At 37.6% G+C, this 24,336-nt stretch overlaps 1 protein-coding gene across 4 annotated transcripts in view; it reads left to right on the plus strand.

Moving 5' to 3' along the window:
- Positions 1 to 24,214, plus strand: part of smoc2 (SPARC related modular calcium binding 2) — a 36,261-nt gene extending 12,047 nt beyond the window's left edge. The window contains exons 2-13 of one of the 4 annotated variants that reach the window (XM_079856156.1): positions 82 to 244; positions 3,486 to 3,592; positions 4,661 to 4,760; positions 5,578 to 5,622; positions 8,066 to 8,116; positions 8,510 to 8,581; positions 11,801 to 11,987; positions 13,273 to 13,355; positions 20,617 to 20,716; positions 21,438 to 21,685; positions 23,330 to 23,367; positions 23,586 to 24,213. In XM_079856156.1, the coding sequence (XP_079712282.1) occupies positions 82 to 244; positions 3,486 to 3,592; positions 4,661 to 4,760; positions 5,578 to 5,622; positions 8,066 to 8,116; positions 8,510 to 8,581; positions 11,801 to 11,987; positions 13,273 to 13,355; positions 20,617 to 20,716; positions 21,438 to 21,685; positions 23,330 to 23,367; positions 23,586 to 23,609 (1,218 nt within the window). In that variant the 3' untranslated portion in view covers positions 23,610 to 24,213. Of the gene's footprint in view, positions 1 to 81; positions 245 to 3,485; positions 3,593 to 4,660; positions 4,761 to 5,577; positions 5,623 to 8,032; positions 8,117 to 8,509; positions 8,597 to 11,800; positions 11,988 to 13,272; positions 13,356 to 20,616; positions 20,717 to 21,437; positions 21,686 to 23,329; positions 23,368 to 23,585 lie in introns of all 4 variants that reach the window. The other 3 variants (XM_079856155.1, XM_079856154.1, XM_079856153.1) reach the window with 3 other exon arrangements.
- The last annotated feature ends 122 nt before the right edge of the window (positions 24,215 to 24,336 follow it).

Below are 24,336 nucleotides of genomic sequence, written 5' to 3' on the forward strand. Positions count from 1 at the left end.
ATGCTATGTATTTTTACACTTATTAAAGAATCACATTTTGCTTAGTAATATGCTAAAATCTCTCTCTGTCTGTCTTTACAGTTTCTGCGTGTGGAGCAGGATAAAGAATGCAATACGGATTGTACCGGAGCTCCTCGCAAGCCGCTGTGCGCATCGGATGGACGGACCTTCAGTTCCCGCTGCGAGTTTCTCCGCGCAAAGTGCCGTGACCCTCAGCTGGAGGTCATCCGAGGCCAATGCAAAGGTCAGAGTTCACCACTCATGCTTGAGCTGCTGCTGGCTGGCCTGATGCCCTTTGTGGGCCAGGGTCGAGGCGAGCAGGGTTAAATCCATCAAGGGATAAATGATTCTTTGACGAGACAGAGTGGGATTTTATAGAGTACAACACATTATCTTCTATGACGTTTTGAATTGTACTCTTAAGAGGCGTTCACACTAACAGTGATTTGTAACAACAAAGCTACCTGAACTGAGGCTGACCACTCCTTATTTTCCGTATCAGAGCATCCTAAATTAGAAAAAAAGTTTGTTTAAAATCAAATATGTGACCCTGGACCACAAAACCAGTCACATGTCGCACAGGTATATTTGTGACAAAAGCATGGGTCAAAATTATCGAATTTTTTTTATGCCAAAAATCATTAGGATATTAAGTAAAGATCATGTTCCATGAAGATATTTTGTAAATTTCCTACCGTAAATATATAAAACATTTATTTTTGTGAGTGAATGCAGCACAATCGTGAATATAAATGGACAACTTTAAAGGAGATTTTCTCAATGTTTCGATTTTTTTGCACTCTCAGATTCCAGATGTTCTAATAGTTGTATCTCGGCCAAATATTGTCCTATCCTAACAAACCATACATCAATGGAACGCTTATTTATTCAGCTTTCATATGATGTATGAATCTCAATTTCGAAAAATTGACCCATGTGACTGGTTTTGTAGTCCAGACAGGGTCACATATATAATATAATCATAATATAAAATGTAAATAAAAATCCATTAAAATGTTTTAACTTACATTTAATGCCTCTGGAACAAATTTTCTTTTCTCATGATGTAACCAAGGCCACATAACATTCACTATTCAATCAAAACCGGATGGATCAAAGCAAGTTAGACAGTGTATTCATTTCCTGTTGATTGCACATGTCATTTTATGTTGTCTATAAAATCACTATATTTGAACTGGGAATTTAATAGGAAAAATATAGCAGTATTTATGACCAGTGAATTTGATCTAAATACAAAATTTGTGCTTTTTGACAATTTTGAAACATCTTTGCTTGGATTAAAGATCTTGATGGGGATCTTGTCCATGTAAAAATACATGTACAGTGGTGCATTCATATCTGTGAAAGATCGGTGGTCATTTGAATGAGAGACTGACAAAACACTGTCAGTACCCACAGAGGTCAAAGGTCAGATGGCTCTCAAACACTCTCATTGTATTAGGCTCGGCCGGAAGACTCTCGTGCCCTTTATCTTTTCTTTTTCTTTCTTTCTGTCTCCCGTTCTCTCTTTCTTTCCCTACTAGTAAGCACAATGTGTCATTCTTACATTGGGATTAAAAAGGGTGTGTGAGAGAGAGAGAGAGAGAGAGAGAGAGAGAGAGAGAGAGAGAGAGAGAGAGAGAGAGAGAGAGAGAGAGAGAGAGAGAGAGAGAGGAAAAGAGGTATGAAACGAGGATAAATTATGTTCCACTGAAAAGAGAGTGAATGAAAACCAAAAAGGAATGATTAGATTGGAAAAAGAAGTATGCACAATTTAAGAAGTACATGCACAAATTGTGCTAGCTGTGCACACGTATAATAAATATTAAATGCATAAATAATAATTGTTCCTAGGCATAAAAATACAGCTTTTGAACCTTTTCTTCTGCTCTGACCTATTTTTACATTTTTCCACTCTGGAAACACTCAGCGATCAGCGTCCTTCCTCTTTCAGTTAACATATTTACTTAACACATTTTCCAGCATCCATCCATTTTGATAAGCAAATGCCATGATACTCTAATAAGCAATAAAATACATAATACACACAAATATTGCATAAAATAGCCAAGTTTAAAAAGACTGAACTATATTTTAGTTATATTATTCATTACTGAATGATACAGTATCCACATATATTTCTAGGCTGGCATTTATATCACCTGCAGTGCATTCTGGGATTGCCTTACTCACCTTTTTTCATTGCCTTTCTTTTCGCCCTCTCATGCCATCCCAGACAGAAAGTGTTTTAATGATTTTCCCAGTGGAGAGTGAGTTTATGTCTCCACTGAAATTAAATTTCGAGACTGATGAGCTCTGGAGGATTTCCTGCCCAGCTGCATCATCGACATACACACACATTCACAGATACTTTACAACGTGCTGGACATTATCACCTCACACAGACTCAACACAGAGATATCCGTGATCCTTTCACCACTGGACTGGCGTAGAGATACTATTGACTCCAGTAGGACTGTTGATCCAATTCCTAACCACACACATGGATCCACCACTTCTGAAACATCTTGAATTATTCGGTGTCTAAGAGGTCACATGTCACTGCAAAAGAAACCAAGTCATATTTCCTGCTCCATTTTCTTTCGCCATTACCATTCTTTCCTTTCCTTCGAAAAAATGAAATAAAAAACACCAGTGCCACATCAGTGAGAGAGAGAGGATGCCAGAGGACTCGCCTGTCGGTTTGAATTTAATGCACTCGCTCTCTGTGGACTTTCTGTTTTCTATATTACACTGACACGATGAGCAGAATAGTGACTGTGTGTTTAAAGTGGAATGATGGGAAATAAAGGTTAAGGTTATATATAGAAAAGAGGATGGACAGAGTTTGTGAACAAATGAATCATCAAGTTTATAGTACTTTTCAAGGTCTCCAAAGCAGAGGAGTTATGTATTTTTAAAGGAGCTCAAGTAGAAGTCCTGATTGATGATGACTGTGTGAAAGTAGATAGATAATGGAAGAATTTTCAGTTTACAACAAATTACGGTAACACTTTATTTTACAGTGTCCTTATTCCAAGTTAAATGTAGTTACTGTATTAATAGCTATACATTATGCATACTTGCATGCAATTAACCCTAAACCAAACCCTTTTCCTAACCCTAGAGAAAGTACATGTAGTTAATTACTATTACTCAGTACTTAAATGTGTAATTACACTGTAACACAGATATCTTAAAATAAAGTGAAACCCAAATTGCCTATGAATGGACTGACCAAATTCAGACACGTGAATTATTTCTGCCTTTTTTTTTACTTACAAGAATTTTGCATCTTAATTTTCAGATATACAAAATATTTTATTTTGGAAGTTGTATTTAAAAACGTTTTCAATGGACTCGACTCTTTTGCTCCAAAGCGTTTCATATCTTACCTCATTCCACCTAGATGTTGGGAGGACAGTAACTGTTGATTATATTAACATTCTTCTAACTTGCTGGATTTACCTGTTTCGTGTCTCCAGATACATCCAGGTGTGTGGCAGAGAAGAAATACACAGAGCAGCAAGCTAAGAAACTCTTCCCACAGGTGTTCGTACCTGTCTGCAATCCTGACGGAACCTACAGTGAGGTAAGAGACAGACAGACAGACAGACAGACAGACAGACAGACAGACAGACAGACAGACAGATAGATAGATAGATAGATAGATAGATAGATAGATAGATAGATAGATAGATAGATAGATAGATAGATAGATAGATAGATAGATAGATAGATAGATAGATAAATAGATAGATAGATAGATAGATAGATAGATAGATAGATAGACAGACAGACAGATGATGGGCAAAGACAGATAGATAGATAGATAGATAGATAGATAGATAGATAGATAGATAGATAGATAGATAGATAGATAGATAGATAGATACATAGATAGATAGATAGACAGACAGACAGACAGACAGACAGACAGACAGACAGACAGACAGACAGACAGACAGATAGACAGACAGACAGACAGACAGACGATGGACAAAGACAGACAGGTAGATAGATAGATAGATAGATAGATAGATAGACAGACAGACAGACAGACAGACAGACAGACAGACAGACAGACAGACAGACAGATGATGGACAAAGACAGACAGACAGACAGACAGATAGATAGATAGATAGATAGATAGATAGATAGATAGATAGATAGATAGATAGATAGACAGACAGACAGACAGACAGACAGACAGACAGACAGACAGATGATGGACAAAGACAGACAGATAGATAGATAGATAGATAGATAGATAGATAGATAGATAGATAGATAGATAGATAGATAGATAGATAGATAGATAGACAGACAGACAGACAGACAGACAGACAGATGATGGACAAAGACAGACAGATAGATAGATAGATAGATAGATAGATAGATAGATAGATAGATAGATAGATAGATAGATAGATAGATAGATAGATAGATAGATAGATAGATAGATAGATAGATAGATAGACAGATGGTTGGACGGATGGATGTACAGATGTATGACATTAATTGTTTATGGTTCAAGAAACCTTAAAAAAGTAGACAATGTAGGATTTTGTACCTTTAAGGATTTCACTGTCAAATGTCTTAGTTTTTCTGCCACTCTCTCTGTTTTTTTTTCTATTTTCTTCTGTATTTGATTAACAGGTTCAGTGCCACAGCTACACTGGTTATTGCTGGTGTGTAACACCCAGTGGCAGACCCATCAGTGGCTCAGCAGTAGCCAATAAGAAACCCCAATGCCAAGGTACAATACATTACCACTGCTGGTTTTTTTTCCAATGCATTCTTCAATCACGTTTTCTTTGTTTGCAAAAGAGATTTTCACAGCATCAATAATATTCCAAAGTGATTCCAAACAGTCTTAACCTTGATGACACGATCTTGATGTTTTGGCACATAAAAGCTAGGCAATATAAATCAAGAGACTAAGGCACCCAGAGCTCCTTACACAAGCTGTAAATGTGGTGTCTAAGCCAGTGAGGGCACTGAGCAATGCCAGAACAGAGCTAATCCTAATCTACATAAAAATTTCAGCATAACAATACCACATAACCAAAGCCACATGCAGTAAACTACCATAGAACCATTGAACGCACAAAACTGAAACTCTATCACTGCAGGCCATGAGTTCCTGGATCATAACATTGTTGGCTTGGCTTTGTACAACAACCACAACTTCACTAGAAAAGGACCAATTAGATTTAATTGCACATGCAACAGCTTAATCAGTTAGGTCTGGGGGAGCATCACAAAACAAATGCGCGTTTGGCAAGCGAAGCGGCCGAGCTCAAACATTCTTGCTCTTTTACTCCAAGATAGTGTCATATGGCTTTTACCCCCTGCAGTCTCCATAACATTATCATGTTCCCCTGTGGAGCTTAAAAGATAATTAAAAACGTAAGTCACTTTTCAAAAAATAAAATCAACCATTTCTGGAACACTTGATCTGCGGCATATTTGAGCGTTCAAATTTCTAATCCAGTTAGAACGTACAAAATTCTAGGTGCAGATTTGCTCAAATGTTAGCGTGAGTAACCTGTGACTGTCCTGCTGATTTACAGGGTCCAAGAATGGTAAAGTAAATCCGAAGGATCCAGGAAAATCAGGTAAATAGCCTCAATGATTCTATGTGTGAACAATCTGTACTGGCAGCTACGTTTTAATGTGTGTGTACGTGTGTGTGTGTGTGTCTGTACTGCGAGTTACGGCTTGCCATTCCAATATTTTGTGAATTGAGAGTGCTGAAGTTGCTTCAGGGCTGAAAGTAAATGGTCGTATGTTGGAGTCGTTAAACAGAGAGACGATGTAATAACAGCCTTTGCCTTTCACAGTCGTTAAAACGAAATCGAAGGGCTTCACGGTTTTGTCATAGTACCGTAGTGAACATTAACCACTTCACCTGGACATCATTTCTCTTCTTTCCAGATGAAGACCTTTCTCATCACTACTAACGCCACTGATTTCCCTCCTTTCACAAAGCAGAAGAGACCACCTGATTTCTAGATAATCACTTTGTTTTTTTTGTGGTCTTTTCCCCTCAGTTTTAAGAGGAATGTCCTTATCAGTTGAAACCCTCCCCAGACAGCATCATAGTGTCAAATGTGGGAGGAGCTTGAGTTTGTTGTCCAGCTCTATTTGTTTGAACCGCGAGAGGCGTCTACTCTCATCTAAGCAGACGCTACTCCTACATTCTACGTCATGCGTCGGGTCAGAGGTCACTCTTCCGCCAGAACTAGATTTGCTTACAGCCGTTACCGGAAACCAGTGATCATTTTCATTTTTGGGTGAACTAACCCTTTAACTGCTGATGCCAAACTATTGAAATCAATTACGCTGATCAAAAACGTTATTTTGTTAACGTAGAGCATTCCAAATCAGTCACTCATAAGGTTCCATGATGGTTACGATGCTACTGCCCATATATAAGTTTTGTCAGCGGTGCGGCCAGGTCAGTAGTGCACATAGCACGATGATGACCTGGTTTCGCGTCTTGGGTCATTTCCCGATCCCACGCCTTCTCCTTCTTCCCACCATTTCCTGTTGCTGCTGGGCCATTCTATGAAATAAAAGGCAAAAAGCCACAAAAACATAGAAATTCACTGATGTGTTGAGCTACACTGAAATTTTAGAGTCATATAAATAACAGGGTCGGATCTCATAATAATTTATCACTTCATCAGAGTGCTGACAGTGGCTGTTCCCCAAGTTCCCCAACTGTTTCCCAAGGATGCTAGTAGAGAAACACACACCAAAAGAGAGAAGGGGCAGTTTGTCTTCTGGCCTCTGATGAGTTAATGGTGACCCTACTGAGGTTAACCACACCTGCGGCTCTCAGCATTTAGGATTCCTGTGGCCAAAGCGTCTAACAGTCTTCCTTCATCCATGTCTGATAAGTTCACTCTGCTTGTGTGCGTGTGTGTTGGCATGTATTCTTGCATGCCTGTTGTTCAGATCGATAAAGTCTGAACTAAACAGAAACATGTTTTTTGTTGTTGTTGTTGTTGTTGTTGTTGTTGTTTTTTACAGGGAATGGCGTACATGCATTTCTGCATACAGGGTCCAACATTAATGTTTTGCCAGAAACAACTGATCATTAGCGTCCTTGTCTCCCATGCACGGTTCAAATCCGGCTCAGAGTGGGTCGCAAGTCTCCATCTCACAGTCAAAGGACACCAGTCACAAAAACATTATGACATATGAAGACCTCCGATGCAAAACCCTCTAAAAGCCACCTCTGTCAAAAATGAGATAATAATATTGAGTGAATGCTCTTCGCAACGGTATACGTTCATCAAATACTTTCACTTCAAACTCACTAAATCCCAGCCTCAGCCCATTCAGAAATGCCGGGACTTGGTTGGAAAACTATACATAGGAGCCTGATAAAAAAGTTAATATTAACCAAAAACTTTAAACGGACTTAGAGGCTTTTGCTTCTGAAGTCTTCATATACATAGTATCGGCCCAGATCCAGCCCACATCTGGTACGCGTTGAATCCACGTACCAGATGTGACCCGGATCTGGGCTGACACTATGTTGCTGTCTGGGATGTGAGGATATATTGCCATAAAAGTTCTGAAGGGGAAAATACTTCCTAGATAAACTATTTTTCAAAGCATATTTCTTAAAAAGCCATTATGTTGATTATGTTGCAGGTCATTCTAAAGTTACCGGCAAACTTGTTTTTTTACTCACATCTGGTGCTTGGAGTGTCAATTTTGGATGCGGTTTGCATTTATTTAACACCTTAGAGCATTTACAGAGTTCTGTATTTGAACCACACTGCTTTTTGTCTTGATAAAGGCGTTTTATGGTGTCAAGCAAAGAGATTAAATGTTTGAACTGTGTTTTTCTTTCAGTGATTCAGTTATAACCACTAAACCTCCTTCAACCCTTTATCTTTCTTGTCTGTTTTATCATGTTTCTCTATTTCTCTAATCTGTCCTGGCCGGGCAATGTGCAAATGCTTCTTGGCTCATGTGATGTGACTGTCTAGCTGACACTCGTAATTGTAGTTTCCTTGCAAATCTTCTCCATTCTAAACGCAGATCCTTCAACGGTTTTCGCAGTGGAATCCCAGCCGTCCGCTGATGAGGAAGGTGAGTGTCACTGATGCCTTTAAATGCCATTTAGGTCAAGCGGTCACTACACTCTTAGAAAAAGGGTTGTGTCGTGTCACTTCATATATAGAATCTTTTAGGGATACTTTTATGGATTTAGTTCTAATTAATTAATTAATGTTGTTTTCATTTGTTTTTAATTTGAATGAAATTTTATGAATTAAACAGCTTATAAACATACTTTATCAATAGATTTAAAAAAACAAAATATTATTAAATATTAAAGTATTATGCAATCATTTAAGACATTTATCTTTATATAGAACATTTTTGGCCTTCTTAAAGCCTTCTTTAAAATTGAGCCAAGAACCCTATTTGAGTGTAGGGTTTGGAACAGAATTAATGTTTTGTGCATCTGCGTGCGTGTTTTAGACATCATCGCTCAGTACCCTACACTCTGGACAGAACAGGTCCGCAGCAGACAAAACAAGACCAAACCACTATGTGAGTCACAGACACGTGAGTTTTTTATTTATATTATTGTTATTTTTTTAGGAGAATAGAAAGAGAAAGCAAAAGAGACATAGGCAGATTCTTATCTGTCAGTATTCTGAAACTCTGTTGCTATAGTGGCACACACACACACACACACACACACACACACACACACGTGAAGATCCAGCTCAATGCGGCACTCAGCCATTGCCTGACATGTTGATCTAATGAAGGAATCAAGAGATGTCATTAAAACCCATCTGGGGAAAAAATGACGACATGAATTTAATAACAGATCTAATTCTGATGACATTATTACAGAGTTTGTGCGTTTCTTGACAGACTCATTTGTGTGTGTGTCTATGTGTGTGCGTGAATAGCTTGATTGTAAAGTTCTCTTGATTTACAATCAATAAAACGTCAGTGCAGTGCAGTGAACGCTGATGGTTTTCATTACGGCTGATTTGTTGAGGTCTAAAGGGTGATTATCACTATTCAGAGAAGCTCAGAATAGAACTGAAAGGAAGACAAAGAAAAGATGGGGAAAAAAAGCATTTTCTAAAACCATGTTCACATGAAACCAAAGACCTGACAACACCACAGAGAAAGAGAGAGAGGATAACTATAAAAGGATGTGGGCGAGAGAATACAGTACCTTAGCAAATGCACTAAATACCATTCAGAACAGCTTTGCAAAAGCGTAGCAACACCCAGGGTAACTAACTAGGGCTGCACAATTTATGGAAATTTGACTTTTGCACAAAATATTCTCTCCCTCATTTCCTTTTTATCTTTCTCTTTTTTTTACTCACATAATCTTGCTTGCATTAGATGAGGCGGCTCAAAGCGTTGCTGGAGAGCTGTGTTGTGGCACATGACATGATTGGTTCCTGATGCAGAGAAATCTCACTGAAAGGTTGTGCTCCATATGGATCATTCATGTGTTTCGGGCTGTCGTCTTGTGCGTGAATCTGAGCCTCATGGCTAAGCTCATGCTCAGGATTGAAAGAAAGCACTAAGATGCCACTGTTTTCCCAAAACTATGTTTTATGCAGCGATTCTCTGCCCAAGGTCACTATTTTCATTCAAAGGCACTGCGAACACAGGCACAGAGACAACGTGTAAATATTTATGCTGGTCGCTGGAGCCCGGTGCAGTCCTAATGTCATAAACATTCCTGCAGGCCCTCCATAAAGCACAAGCTCTCACTTTCACTCTCTCTAACTTTACCCCATCCAACATGCTGTCCATCCATCTCTCCATGGCTGTGTCTGAGGCATCACAATCCGGTCAGTCATTGACTTCACAGGCAATGTTCTTGGATGCAGGCACCATCATATTATGTCAAATGAACTAAAACCAATTCAAATGAGCTTTAGAGATAACTATGTAAGGAGTAATTGACGACGGGCTGTTGAATTATAAGAAAATAATGCACACCCGTGGCTGCTACACCTCGTGTGTACATTATTTTTGAGTAATTCCATGGACCAGAGTCAATTATTCCGTTATACTACGGTTACCGAGATGTTGTATTTCAAGACATGCGTCAGGTTTTTGTCTTTAAAATGCTCTTGTGTGTGTACTTACGCATCTCATCCCAAGCCTCCATTGCTAATACCAAAATGTCATTTTAGAGCTAGTAACGGAGGCTTGAGCTAGTTGATTAATGCAGTCATTCATGCAGTTAGAGAGAGAGAGAAAGAGAGATTAAGAGTGTGTGAATTACCTGAGTCTGTGCATCTCTCAGCAATGTTCGGCAGTGTTTCTGCTTCAAGAATAGCGCTGTTATTACCTCGCTGGTGAGAAATGTCATAGATTTTAGGTTGCTAATCTATTTTACTTATAAAATCGTCAGAGCATCGCTGACAACAAATTTCATGTTTCCGTGTGTGCGTTTCAGTGGGAGAGAGAGAGAGAGAGAGAGAGAGAGAGAGAGAGTATGTGCTTTCCTTACATAATAAAAGGTCATTTTGTGGCAAAAAACATGGAACTAATTTGTCGTTTTTATCTTATTTTTTACTTTATTTATTTGCTTGGTCAGTGTCGTAGTGGGTTTTGGTTCTTTTGCTGTTTTAGGCTGTACGGACCTTTGAAATAACTTAAATCATTTGGCGAAGTGATATGGACATTACCTGGAACTACTTTAGCTGTTTGAACATTCGTCAACCAATCAGATTCAAGCAATCAACAGCCCCATATTAGAAGATTATTTAATGAATACAAATGCTTATTTATCAATGGAATCATACGTTGAAAAAAAAAGACATTTATATATTTAATTAATTTGTTCAATTGCAAATGAAATTGAATTCATTTAATTAAAAAAAAAATTCTTACAACATCAGACAGCATTTGCATTCTTTTAACCAGCTGAATCACATGTACATGATAATGGGATATATTTAATGAATACAATTCTTATTTCTCAGTCTAAATGAAATCACAAGTTGAAAAAAAGTTACAAATTTACATTCGTACATTAATTAGTTGCAATTCAATTAATTAGTTCCAATTCAATGTCAATTTAATTGAATTTAAATGTATTTCTTTCAACATCAGACATCAATTACGTTGTTTTATCCACACAAAGCACATGCATAGAATCACGGGATATGATATTTAATAAATACTGCAGTGCTTATTTCTTAGTATAAAGGAATTCCTAAGATTAAAATAAATCCCTTTTTTACATTTAATTTGTTTACATAAAACTGCCAATTTTATGAATTTAATTCAAATGTGATTAAATGTATCAATTCAATTTGAATTTATTATTAAATATTTTAACATCGGACAACGTTATTCTTTTATGCAGCCCAAACACACACACAGGATCATGGGATATCACAGGCAGTGATGGATGCATCTATGCTGCCTTCCAAAACAATCAATATTAAGACATCTTAGCAGACAATATATTAGTCAAACTATGGATTTTTGTATCCCTAATTTAGATTGGAGCTTGTTTGTTCTGTTCCTCACAACCTGTTCAAAAGACTTGGTATATTGTGCATTAGTCGTATGTGCGACTAATAATTCTTTTATGGAAATTGTAAGGTTTTTTTGTTTTTTATAAGCTTGACAGCTCCTGGTCACTGTCTACTTTCATTGTACAGCAACCCAGATGCTCGGCCTTTCTTCACCACAGAGAACACTGACACTTACTCACTCATATTGTGTCTCCTGCTGTATTTCACTTCTTTCTTCTGTCTCACTTTACCTCAGCGACCTCGTGTGATCAGGAGCATCTGTCGGCACAGGAAGAAGCGAGACAGCATAAAAACGAAGCGGTTTTTGTACCTGACTGCGCTCACGGTGGCCTCTACAAACCCGTCCAGTGCCATCCCTCCACCGGGTACTGCTGGTGTGTCCTGGTGGACACTGGACGGCCCATACCTGGCACATCCACCAGGTAATGTACTTTGCTTAAAAAAACTTGTGTAGTGCAATTCTGTAATTTTAGCTCATGATCCACTTTTTACAAAACATCAGGTGGAAATTTCTCCAAGTACAACTGCTAGGATGTTCTTTCACCATGTCTCTTTAACATCAGCTTCAACAAAATGTTATTTTAAACACTTTAAAATACCTCTGGCGCCTCAAAGAAACAAATCCGTCCTTATTTAGTTGCCAAAATACAACTTAAGCAGTTTGTCTCTATTGAAAGGAAAAACCCACCACTTGGCTTTTAAAATGGTAAGTGCCAGTCGACTTGTTCTCTTACAGTACATCTAATATACACCCGGGGCAGGTCTCTTTATTTGACTTACTATGGGGTACAAAATTGAGCTTTGGAGTCTCTTAGGGGCCAATACTTGGCCCAATCTCATTCAGCCTCTTTTAACATTTTGAGAGCACCTTGATGAGAACAGTATCCATGAAGCTAAATACACCATCAGATCATTTCGATTAATCACTTATCTCCTAACAGACTGGTTGCATAACCAGCTCAAATCTGATCAAGAAACCTGGCAGAATGACAAAACATTGTGAGTGTTTGTAGGGGTCAGTGACACCCGCTGTATTCAGGGGCACCTTTAATGAGTGTAATGGAGTGATGCTGTGGATTTCAGACCATCGCCAAATGTGGTATTGAGTTAACAAAGCCTCAGGCAGTGTGCCAGACAGCGCATTAGAGCACGCATGGAAGTGCTACCTTCTCTTCACCCTCCTCTCTCTCTCTCTCTCTCTCTCTTTCTCTGTTCTCCGGGCAGGTCGCCTGGCAGTGATTGGAGCACATTTACTCTCCTTATGGAGCCATAGATGTTTTTTCTAGTCTTACACTTCTTACTTTTTGTCCACTTTTCTCTCATCCCATTCCTCTGTTTCCAGCATCTTGAGCTGGCCTTCTAGTGATGACCATCCTAGTGCACTCATTAGATCTGTGAAGATAGATAGATAGATAGATAGCAAACTGCAGTGTTTTTATGAATATTTACACTGTGATTAGTGTGATATTGATTAAAATATTGAAAGAAAAGATCACAACTTCCATTTTATGCTGGCTTTAAGAAATGCTAAATAAAAAAAATCCACATTACTTCATGTTGACATCCTCATGGTAGTGTGCAAAAAAAAAAAGTCACATTTTTCTCGGCATTGGTGGAATATTTTAGCTGTTGGACTCGTCTCTGTGTAAACGATAATGCTTTGTATTTCACTTTTGTTTGTTTTTCCTTCTCTCTCTCTTGCTGTAGATTCGAACAACCAAAATGTGATGGAAACGCCAGAGCCCATCCAAACAAACCAAAGGACCATTACAGGAGCAGACATCTGCAGGGTGAGCTGAACTGTGCGCTTCTGAGCAGAGAGAGACATACTTCACAACTCAAAACTAGCAAGAGGACAACTTATAGAAACAAAGCTGCAAAAATGAAAAACCAAACAAATTACCAAACAACTTTTCGAATATTATAAAAGGACCTCATGGAAATGAACAAATAAATGTAATTATTACACATTAGGTATTGTTTAATAGGTGCACTTACTGCACTACCAGCTGTTTGATTATAGATGTGTTTGATATACATTTTCATACTTATTCATTTAGGAAAAATGCATGTAAACATAAAACACAAGGATGTCTGTATGTTTGTGTTTGTGTGTGAGCTCAAGTGTGCACAGGTATGTGTGTGACATCTAGAGTCTAAAACCATCTCCTGGTTTCCCACGACCCTGCGGTCCGCATAGACGACAAGATGTTAACAGATCATCTCACTGACGAAAGGGGAGGTAGAAAAGATAGATTACAATAGATAGCACGAGCCTAGGAGGATGACAAGGAGGGATGAGTGTGGGGGAGTGGCTGTGACGAAGAACAGAGGGAAAAGCAGTGGAGGGCAAAGATAAAAAACAGCAAAAAGGAAACGAGGGAGTGACTTCCATTTCCAGCATGAATTAATTCGTTGATTAGACTAGACTAGATTTCTGTGTGGCAGTATCATGTTGTTGACAATATACAATACCAGTCAAAGGTTTGGTGTCTGTAAGGGATTTTTTTCTTTTCTTTTCTTTTTTAATTCATGCTTTTATTCAGCAATTACACAAACGTGGCAGTAAAGACATTTATGTTACAGAAGATTTCAATTTCAAATAAATGCTGTTCTTTTGAACTTTCTATTCATCAAATAATCCTAATAGAAATGTACCACAGTTTACACAAAAAAGAAGCACAACTGTTTTTTTTTAACATTGATAATAATAATTAATGTTTATTGAGCAGCAAATCAGCATATTAAAATGATTTCTGAAGGATCATGTGACACTGATGATGAAGCTTTGCATCACAGGAATAAATTATATTAATTTTATTTATTAAACATTTAAAATATTATTCTATTAAACATATTAACATATAAATATAATTATAGTAATATTTCACAATATTACTGTTTTACTCCATTTTTTATCAAATAAATTCAGCATTGATGAGCATCAGAGACAAAAACATTAACAATCTTACTGACTCCAAACTTTTGAACAGTAGGTTCAAATGAATAAACATCCAGAATATTAATTTAATGATTTTAAAGATTTGAACACCTCAAGCATCAGTGGAATATATCAGTGACTATATTGAACAGTTTGATTCATTTGTGGTTCATTCGAATCAGCTCATTCCAGAGCAAATACATAAATGTTAAAAAACAAGTATATATTTATCGCTCAGGCCTAATAACCACCCTTACAAAGATGTACTGTGGTACAATACTGTTGGAATAATACTCGTGCATTTTAATATCTACCATGATACTGAATGATTGCTATTATAATGCGCCACAGGTATTTACAGCACATGGTACTTCTAAGAATACCATGGACATACCGTGGTACTGTTTTGTTAGTGTAAGTACATGAGAAATGCTTTTGTGCTTTGTCTCAGTTCCAGATAACAGATTCTAGAGTAACCCTGGCCAGACTTTGACTAATAGGATTATCTTCATATTTTAGTTAAGATTAAGTGGTGAAATAGGCTTTTGACACAGTATGAGGTGTGAGAATGTGTGCGTGTGTTACTAATGTGTGCTATATTTATTTGGAATTGGACAACACCTCCCTTTGGGAATGTCTTCAAATGTAAAAGTTCTTAAATTATTACTCTGATTTATGCAGTGTCATCAGACAGGATGGAAGATTTTGGAGTGACACAAACCAACTAACACCACAAAACATCACAGAATTCATCAAATCCATCGCTAACACTCACTTATGTTTAAGTGCTGTTGATGTCCCTCCAGTATGATGTCACTCCCTGGGTGATGATGTCATCAAGGAGCTGGCTTTTATTATTTAAAGGGATATTACAAAAACTACCAGGATGGATAGTGAGGACACAGCAAATTTGATACTGAACTGAACTTGAACTGACGAAAAACAGTTAAGTTGCTTAGAGTAAAGCAAAAAAAGAAGAAACACATTAGCAATGTTTCCATCCTTCCTATTGTTATGCGAAGTTTGGGATAACGCATTAAAAAACACTGGATGGAAACGATAAGATGCACTTAAATTCAAAGAATTTGCATAAAAAATGTATGCACTCAATAAGATGGATAATTTTTTTTTCTGATAAGAAGACACACATAATCTAAGTTGGAAACACATTTACTGAATAAATCCCTTGATGCGCAACAAAAAGCTTATGTGGCTTTGCCTCAACAGAGGATGTGATTGGATAACTGGATAATTAGATAAATGGATAATTTCATTGCACAGCATCTCAAATATTGGTTTGATTATTCTGAAATGAGCAAAGGTCTGTCATCAGAATGATTTAATATAATGACCTCAGAAGCGTCTCACACGATCGCGCTCCCAAACACCAGGCATCCGAACGCAAGATAAAATGACGCCGTTTATTGAGTTTCGTCTGTGCGCACTGAGACGCAAGTCATTTCTGATGTAGGAAAAAAGAGCCAATGTTTCTTCCCTGATTGCAAGAACTTCCATTTTTGTTACAGATATTTTATGCGATATTCCAGTTTTGTGCATAAGTTAAATTTGCAACTTTGGATAGACTTGGATAGTGGTGCAATTGTTTCAATTGAACTCCAATGTTCAATTAATTTTAATTTAATTTAATATTGTATTGAATAATATTGTATCCCACTTATCCTTAGGCAATATGAATAGTAGATATGACCCAGCTTAGTATGTCTGAGATGCAGATGAATTGCTGGTCTGCTTTGAAATTGGGTCGCTTTGGTAAACATTGTAATATCTCAATATGTTAACAAACAATCCTCTGTTCCTCAGGTGTGTGTGTGGATGTTCAGGCTGCCAGCAGTGTGTGTACAGGTGCGGCTGTGTGAGCAGCTCTCTGGTCACGGCTGGTTAACTGTGGTGTAGAAGGGGGGCTGATGGGGGGGCCGGCGGCTGCTGGCAGCTAAACGTCCACAATCCACTGCCAATACCGCAATTCTCATGACTCTGTTGCAACTTGAGAGTTTTTATGTAAGATCCACAAGCTGCGGGATTCTGGGTAACGCTGAAATGTTGTAAAATGCAGGATCTGAATGGGTTTGCTCAGTGAATTCTCACTCTGCATTTTAATCAGGTGATATAGCTAAAGAGATCAAAATGAATGTCTGAAAGTATAGTTCTAGTGCTCTTATAATTAGAAGTGTCTTAAAGGGATATTCACCCAAAAATGAAAATTAGCCCATGATTTACTTACCCTCAAGTCATCTAGGTGTATATGACATTCTTCTTTCAGACGGATACAATCGGAGTTATATAAAAAAAAATTACCTGGCTCTTCCAAGCTTTATAGTGGCAGTGAATGGCCGTTTCTGTTTTGAAGTCCATCAAAGTGCATCCATCCATGATAAAAGTGCTCCACACGGCTCTGGGGGGTTAATAAAGGCCTTCTGAAGTGAAGCGATGCGTTCGTGTAAGAAAAATATCCATATTTAAAACTTTATCGACTAAATAACTAGCTTCCGGCAGATGGCCTTACACCAAAAGAGTACACTTGACGATGTATGACGTAGGATGTATGAGTAGCGTAAGTTTAGCACAATGTAATGACGCCTCTTTCAGACCGTTTTAGACTTCTAATTTGTAATTTTGCTCTATCCTCTGCGCTTCCGCATTCGTCATTACGTTGTGCGTCAAGGTAGAGTGTTACTCTTCTGCTGTAAATCAATGCGTACAGCCGTCTGCCGGAAGCTAGTTATTTTAGTCGATAAAGTTTTAAATATGGATATTTTTCTTACACGAACGCATCGCTTCGCTTCAGAAGGCCTTTATTAACCCCCCAGAGCCGTGTGGAGCACTTTTATCATGGATAGATGAACTTTGATGCACTTCAAAACAGAAATGGCCATTCACTGCCATTATAAAGCTTGGAAGAGCCAGGACATTTTTTAATATAACTCTGATTGTATTTGTCTGAAAGAAGAATATCATATACACGTAGGATGGCTTGAGGCGGAGTAAATGGGGTGATTTTCAGACAGGACAAGTAAAAGCTTAGAAAAAGCACAAGGGGGTAACACTGGTGTATTTTATGTTGTAGAAAACATTGTGAAAATATCTTGAGCTTGTTTTCACTACAGATCTTATTTCTAACATTTAACCAAAAACCCATTCAAAAACCCATTGACTTCAGGTCGATGGAACCAGAAGTGATAAAATTCAACCTACAACCTACAGGGTTTTGACCTACAAAAATATGTAATCCCTATTGGACTGTCTAGCAAATACAGGAATCATTTCAATATATTTGTCAAAATAATAGCTAGATTTTTTACCAAATTGTGCAGCTTGATTATATAAGACACATTTTAGGCGGCATTTCCTCTCTTAAAAAATTCTCAAAAGGTCAGAAATGTTTGTTATTGAGCGTCTAGACTACACTGGACTTTTTTTTAATTTTTTTATTGAAAAAGCGAGAAGAATGCAGTCCCTCGTATGAACAGGTGGGACGGATATTTTACTGTGTCTGGTCTCAGTGAGGAGCAGAAAGTCACGCAGACCTTCAGCACGACACTCACTCACAAACTCTCAGCATTCTATGCTCATCTTGTAAACCTGTACACTTTTCTCCTCCTTTCTCTTGTGTGAGGACTGTTTACCTGAACACACACACCTGTTCACAGGGACCTCTTACACCAGAGAATCTGTTGCCCCTGGGCCTGACCATAAACAGCCCAGCATGTGAAGACAAATGCACACACGCACTTACACACTTTCCCTTTCATTATTTGAACAGACAAATGGAAATGAGAAAAAAGGTTTAGTGTGTTAAACTCCCTTGGCTTTTCAACAGCCAACACTGATATCTAAAGCGCAGGTTGGCCAATAAACTGTATATGTGCATAATACATAACACAAGCAACTGATATTAGATGGACACAAATTTGCTGAAATAATAATACAGCTTATTGTACACAAGATTTACTTAAAAAAAAAAAAAGGTAATTGCCATGAAAATAATGCCATAATCCAATAAAATCCCCAAAATAGGCTTCATTTTCAGTATGCAAAACATAATTTCTCCTTTTTGTGGTGAATTATGACCTGGACACATTTCTGACTGGTTTGTGGGTTTCACCCAAACATCCACAGACCACAGTTCCCACACACATCAGACTTTACCTGTGACCATAAACCTAAATCATCTGTTTGATTGGCAGCTGTCATCTTCTTCAGACAGGATAGGGGAGGTCGGATTTTTACGATAGGGCGGCGAAGAATCTCTCAAGCCGTAACATATTTTATCTCCTACTCTCTACGATCTTTAAGTGCAGTTGGTGTAAAAAAAGTGAAACGTCTGTCAGCTTTACATCTTTCCAATGTTTATTGGGCCACCTATGGCGCCAGTACCCAAAATAGCCACTAGTAAGAGGAGCATAATATGCTAGCAGATCATATATGATCTGATATGCTAGCAGAACCATATATCATCGATATCTCATCAATTTTGTTGATTTGGTACTCAAGAATCATTTCTTAATATCAATGTTAAAACAGTTGTGCTGCTTAATATTTTTGTGGAAACCATGATTGTTTAGGATTCTTTGATGAAGTTTAAAGAACAGAATTTATTTGAAATAGAAATCTTTTGTTGCATTATAAATGTCTTTACTGTCACTTTTAACCAATTTGATGAATCCTTGATAAATAAGAGTAAAATAATAATAATAATAATAATAATGCTTGCAGAGTTATTGTGACAAAAAACACATAGTTAAATAAATTAGGACCAGAGCAGCAGAGTTACATGAGGTAATTCAGTCACAACAGCTGTTTATGAGGTTTCATAGCTGTTTAATCTGATAACCTGAAGGTAAAATGTTACATGAAAGAAAGCTTTGGTCTCTTTTAATCTTTTTCCCATGGGATTCTATAAAACAACAGCTTAATTTCACTAAAATCCGGAGTTTCGGATCGGAGAAACTCTGAAAGCACACTGCAAACTGCAGCAAACATTGACCAACTATATAAATGTTGAGCAGCAAGTTCATTGGCTACAGATGCAACAGGAACCAATCAGCTTGTGCAATGTAGTTAGCAATGTGATTGTCAGCAGGTTGCGTCTCACGGGTTCGCGTTTTTGAAAGTTTGCGCAGAAAGAACTTAAAGGGGGGGTGAAATGCTCATTTTCACTCAATCTCCTGTTAATCTTGAGTACCTATAGAGTAATATTGCATCCTTCATATCTCCAAAAAGTATTTTGTTTTTATTAAATTTTTAACATAAAGATAGGCTGTACCGAGTCTTTCCGGAAAAAACCGAGCGGCTGGGGGCGGGCCGTGTGGGTGAAGCTTAGCTGTGCTAACGCGCCAAGCTAGTGACAACACACAGAGACATTTGTTCAACAAACAGTTTTACTCACCGTCCGGTTCCAACGCACGACCGCGAACCTTTATCATTGTGACTGCTCGATCCTTAAGCATTAGACGATCTGCAAATCCGTAGATCTGGGCTTTGTTTATAAAACAATCATCGTCGAAATGCAGGGAACAAAAGTCTTACACAACTCCGTTTATGCTCAGGAAAACAAACTGCCACGGGTTCCTTAATGCTGGGTTCTTTGGGAATCTGTGCAGGGTTGTCTTGCCCTGGCAACCAAAAACACACTTCTTTGGTGACATTGACTTCCCAAAAGCCGGGCAGGGCGCTTCGATGGCGAACTGCTTTCACTCTCTTGCTCTAGTCTACGAGTGCGCGCGCGGCCGCGATCTTACCGGAGAAGTGCCCTTAGGACCCATATAAGGAAATTCCGCCCTATCTTACGTAAGACAGAGCCATACTCGAAAAAAACTTTCCAAAACTTGTGACAAACCGGAAGGAGTATTTTTGGAACAAAAATACTCCTTCAAACGTACAACTTAGTTTTTGAAACTTTGTCCATGTTTAGCATGGGAATCCAACTCTTTACCAGTGTAAAAAACTCAGTATGCATGAAATAGCATTTCACCCCCCCTTTAAGAGTTTTCTGTTAAAACGGTGTCGTGTTGGCGGCCCCTAAGTTAATAACTAATGATCGTTGCGATGGAAGTTACTCTTTTCGTAACTCTTGGGTCCCTCTTTTTCAGGATGTCCTGGGGAGAAGAAGACAGAATTCCTGACGAGCGTGTTGGACGCGTTGTCCACTGACATGGTTCACGCAGTAACTGACCCGGCCTCTGCCGGCAGGTAAATGAGAAGCCATTGACAAATTAAGATGTAATGGGCCAGTTCATAAAATGAACTGACCCTTCCTACTGTGTGGTGTACAAATATTTTCTTAGTTCATTAGCTGACTGACTGGAATAGCTAACAGGGAAGTTTCTCAGAACGTTCTGGCAAGGTTCTTTCAAAGTTATGAACAAATGTTCTTCCAGTTACATTAATAGAATGTTCGTTACATAAATGGAATATTCGTTCAAAGTTATCTGGCCTTTTATAATTTTCTCAAAACATTAACATAAAAAAATGATTTATCCATCATTCACGGAACGTTTTTTTTCCCCTGAAACGTTAACTTTGGATGTTTGCCGAAATTCTTTTTTTAAACATTCAACATTAACGTTCCCATGTGTGCAAAATGCTAAAATGGAATGTTCCCTTAACGTTCGCATAACCAAGAAAAACTTTTTAAAAACATTTTAAAAATTGACGTTGTTTTGAACATTCTGAGAACATTCAGAAATAATGTTTACCTAATGGGAACATTATCAAAGTATTGTTAGACCATATTTTTGTTAGCTGGGTTGAGTACTTAGAGTAAATAGAGTACTTCACTATGGATAGATATTTTAATATACTGTCAGTTTGGTAGTGTTTGATACGTGTTTGATACACTTTCACAGACATTTAACCAGAAAACTATGAGCATGTAAACATGTTCTGTGCTTGCTTAAATTTCTTCATTCAGAATGTTGGAGCCAGACCCCAGTCATACTCTGGAAGAGCGAGTTGTTCACTGGTATTTCAGTCAGCTTGATAAGAATTCCAGCGGTGATATCGGAAAGAAAGAAATCAAACCATTCAAGCGTTTGCTGCGTAAGAAATCCAAACCCAAGAAGTGTGTGAAGAAGTTTGTGGAGTACTGCGACATCAGCAACGATAAGGCCCTGTCTCTACAGGAACTGATGGGCTGTCTGGGTGTCACTAAGGAAGAGGGTGAGTCTCACTGTTTCCTCATGGATGACCCAGATGTACGGGCATCTCGAGTTTGCACTGCATCAGAGAACGCTGTGAATACTTTGATTTCAAATGGTTTGCACAAAAAGTTGTATGCACTTTTCAATGCAATTTAAATGCTCCATACACTACTGTTTAAAAGTCTGAGTTAAGTTTTTGCAAGTCTTTTATGCAAGTCTTTTGCTCACCAAGCTTGCATTTATTTGATCAAAATACAGTAAAAGCAGGAATATTGGGAAATAGCATTACAACTATAGACTGTTTTCTATTTGAATATATTTTAGAGGTACACTGTAAATTTTGGGAAGAACACTGTTTTGGTTGTGCTTGGGCTCTGCGCATGAATATGACCCTTCACATTAGATAATGCTTTACAATCAACTCTTTTAGAGAGCTACATATGTCAATTTATCTGTTCAATAAAATACCTTATTCACCTGTTGTGTATAAAACGTCATCATCTCCACGTTGCTTTTACAACATTTCAAACCCCTCAGTTCTCACCGTCTCCAAAAAGCCAATGTTGATTCAGGTTTTATTACGAGCTCTTGTTCTCTTTTTGCCAGCAGACTCTCCTCTGTTCAGCGTTTTTTAAAATGGGTGATTTCACGGAGGTGTGAGATTCATGTCAACCTTTCTCGCTTATTGTGACAACTAACCTATGCCACTCCAACATCATAAACGCGTCAAAGTAGCCGGAGCAACTTTTCTCTATTTATTGATATGACGAGACATGTACAGGCGAGTGACGTACGTTATTTCCTGCGAAAACTATCCTGTATGAAATATAAACACTTAGAGAAGACTTACCATAGTAAATCAAAGTAAGACAAAAGCACGGATTGGATGAAGGATGGATAATGTATTGACTCGTTATTTAAATTTTGTTAATTTTGAACAAAAAAAAGTTACATAGTGTACCTTTAATCCTGTGATGCAAAGCTGTGTCACATGATCCTACAGAAATCATTCTAATATGCTGATTTACTGCTAATAAACCATTTCTTATTACTATCAATGTTGAAATCAGGTGCTTTATATTTTTGTGGAGCTCAAATATAAATATTTTGTAACATTATGAATGTCTTTACTGTAACTTTTGATCAATTTAAAGCATCCCTACTGAATAAAAAGGATTAATTTCTTTAAAAAAAAAAAAATTTACAAAGTTATTTAAAATGTACCTTTCCCTGATGCAGGCGTCTATTGACCAATACTGTTTTTGAGAGTTGACTCCAGTTGCAGAACATTCAGAATTTGTGCAAGATCCAATTTATACACAAGTTTAAAAAAAAGAAGTATTTTTTCCTCATAATTAGGAGTTTATTTCTCAGAATTCTGACCTTATTTCTATTAGTATGACAATTTTCAGAGTTAGAACCTGTTTTAGAAATTAGTAGATTCACAGAATAAACTCTAGTGCGCAAGCGTTCTAACTGTTTTCTGATTGGAGAGACTGACAGTGCGCTCTTTGAGCTGTAAGAGATTGTATGAAGACTGTGTGGTCGTTTTAATTGACAATGACTGTTTGCGTTTGTTTAATAACTTTCTCAGAAACAACCCGTATTGCTGTCATGTAATGGGGAGCAGGCTTGTAAAATGTTCTCATTGCTTTTTCCTCAGGGGCAAAAACAGGTGAAGGCACAACATCTAGTAAACTGGTGAGTTAATGTAGGTGGCTGTTAACATTCACAACATGCATTCCAATGTTCTCTCCCACCTTTTTTTTTTTTTTTTTACCAAGCAGTAGATTAAAACCAATTGCCAAAATACAAATGGGAAATTGCATTTATAAATGATGACAACAGCAAGCCATTGCTTTAAAATGGCATTTTCCTCATTCTCTGACTTTAATTTTCACATTTGCCTATGTTTGCAGAACCTGTCAAAGAAACAAGGCTAAAGTGGCCGCCGCGATTGTTCCCGCTCCCGGCCCAAAACGACAACGGAAACCATAGTCTTTGCACTTTGTACTTTAAAACAATGTAAATTCACTTTGTAGAAAAAAATAAGGTATTTAAACAGACTGCTGAATATGTGAATGATTTAGTTAGCATTTTATGTCCTTACAAAAACAACAAAAAAGAATAATAATAATTTAACACATACAATGTATGTGTCCTTTGTGAATCTAAAATGAGTATACTTTTCTAAGTTGTACAAGTATTACATGTTGCATTTGTCAAGGCCATCTTTTTTTGTTATGTATATTCTTTGTCTTTTCTTTGACTAATTTCTGGATATGCATCTAAACAGATTTTTTTAGAAGTCTTAACATTTTTTTTTTTAAAGAAGTTTGTTTTACCAAATCCCAACTACTGCCTGCAGATCATAGTCCTGTACCACACATGGAATGGGAGACAGATAATTTTGTTGAAAGTGCTTCATGATGATTAGAAATAAAAGAAGTCTTTTATAATATTTTGTATTCTTGTTAATGTAAGAGTGTGTAAGTGTACATTTCTCCACAATCATTAAATCCACATGCATGAGCTGTGAAAAAACCCACTTTCATTCTAAGTTGATATCTTAAATGACATCTGACAACTAAATTGAGATGCACATGTAAATGCACCATTATTCTGTTTTTTCCAACATTGTCTTGAACTAGAGCTCCATATTTCCATCAG

This window comes from Squalius cephalus, assembly GCF_949319135.1.
Source record: "Squalius cephalus genome assembly, chromosome: 21".
NCBI lineage: Eukaryota > Metazoa > Chordata > Actinopteri > Cypriniformes > Leuciscidae > Squalius > Squalius cephalus.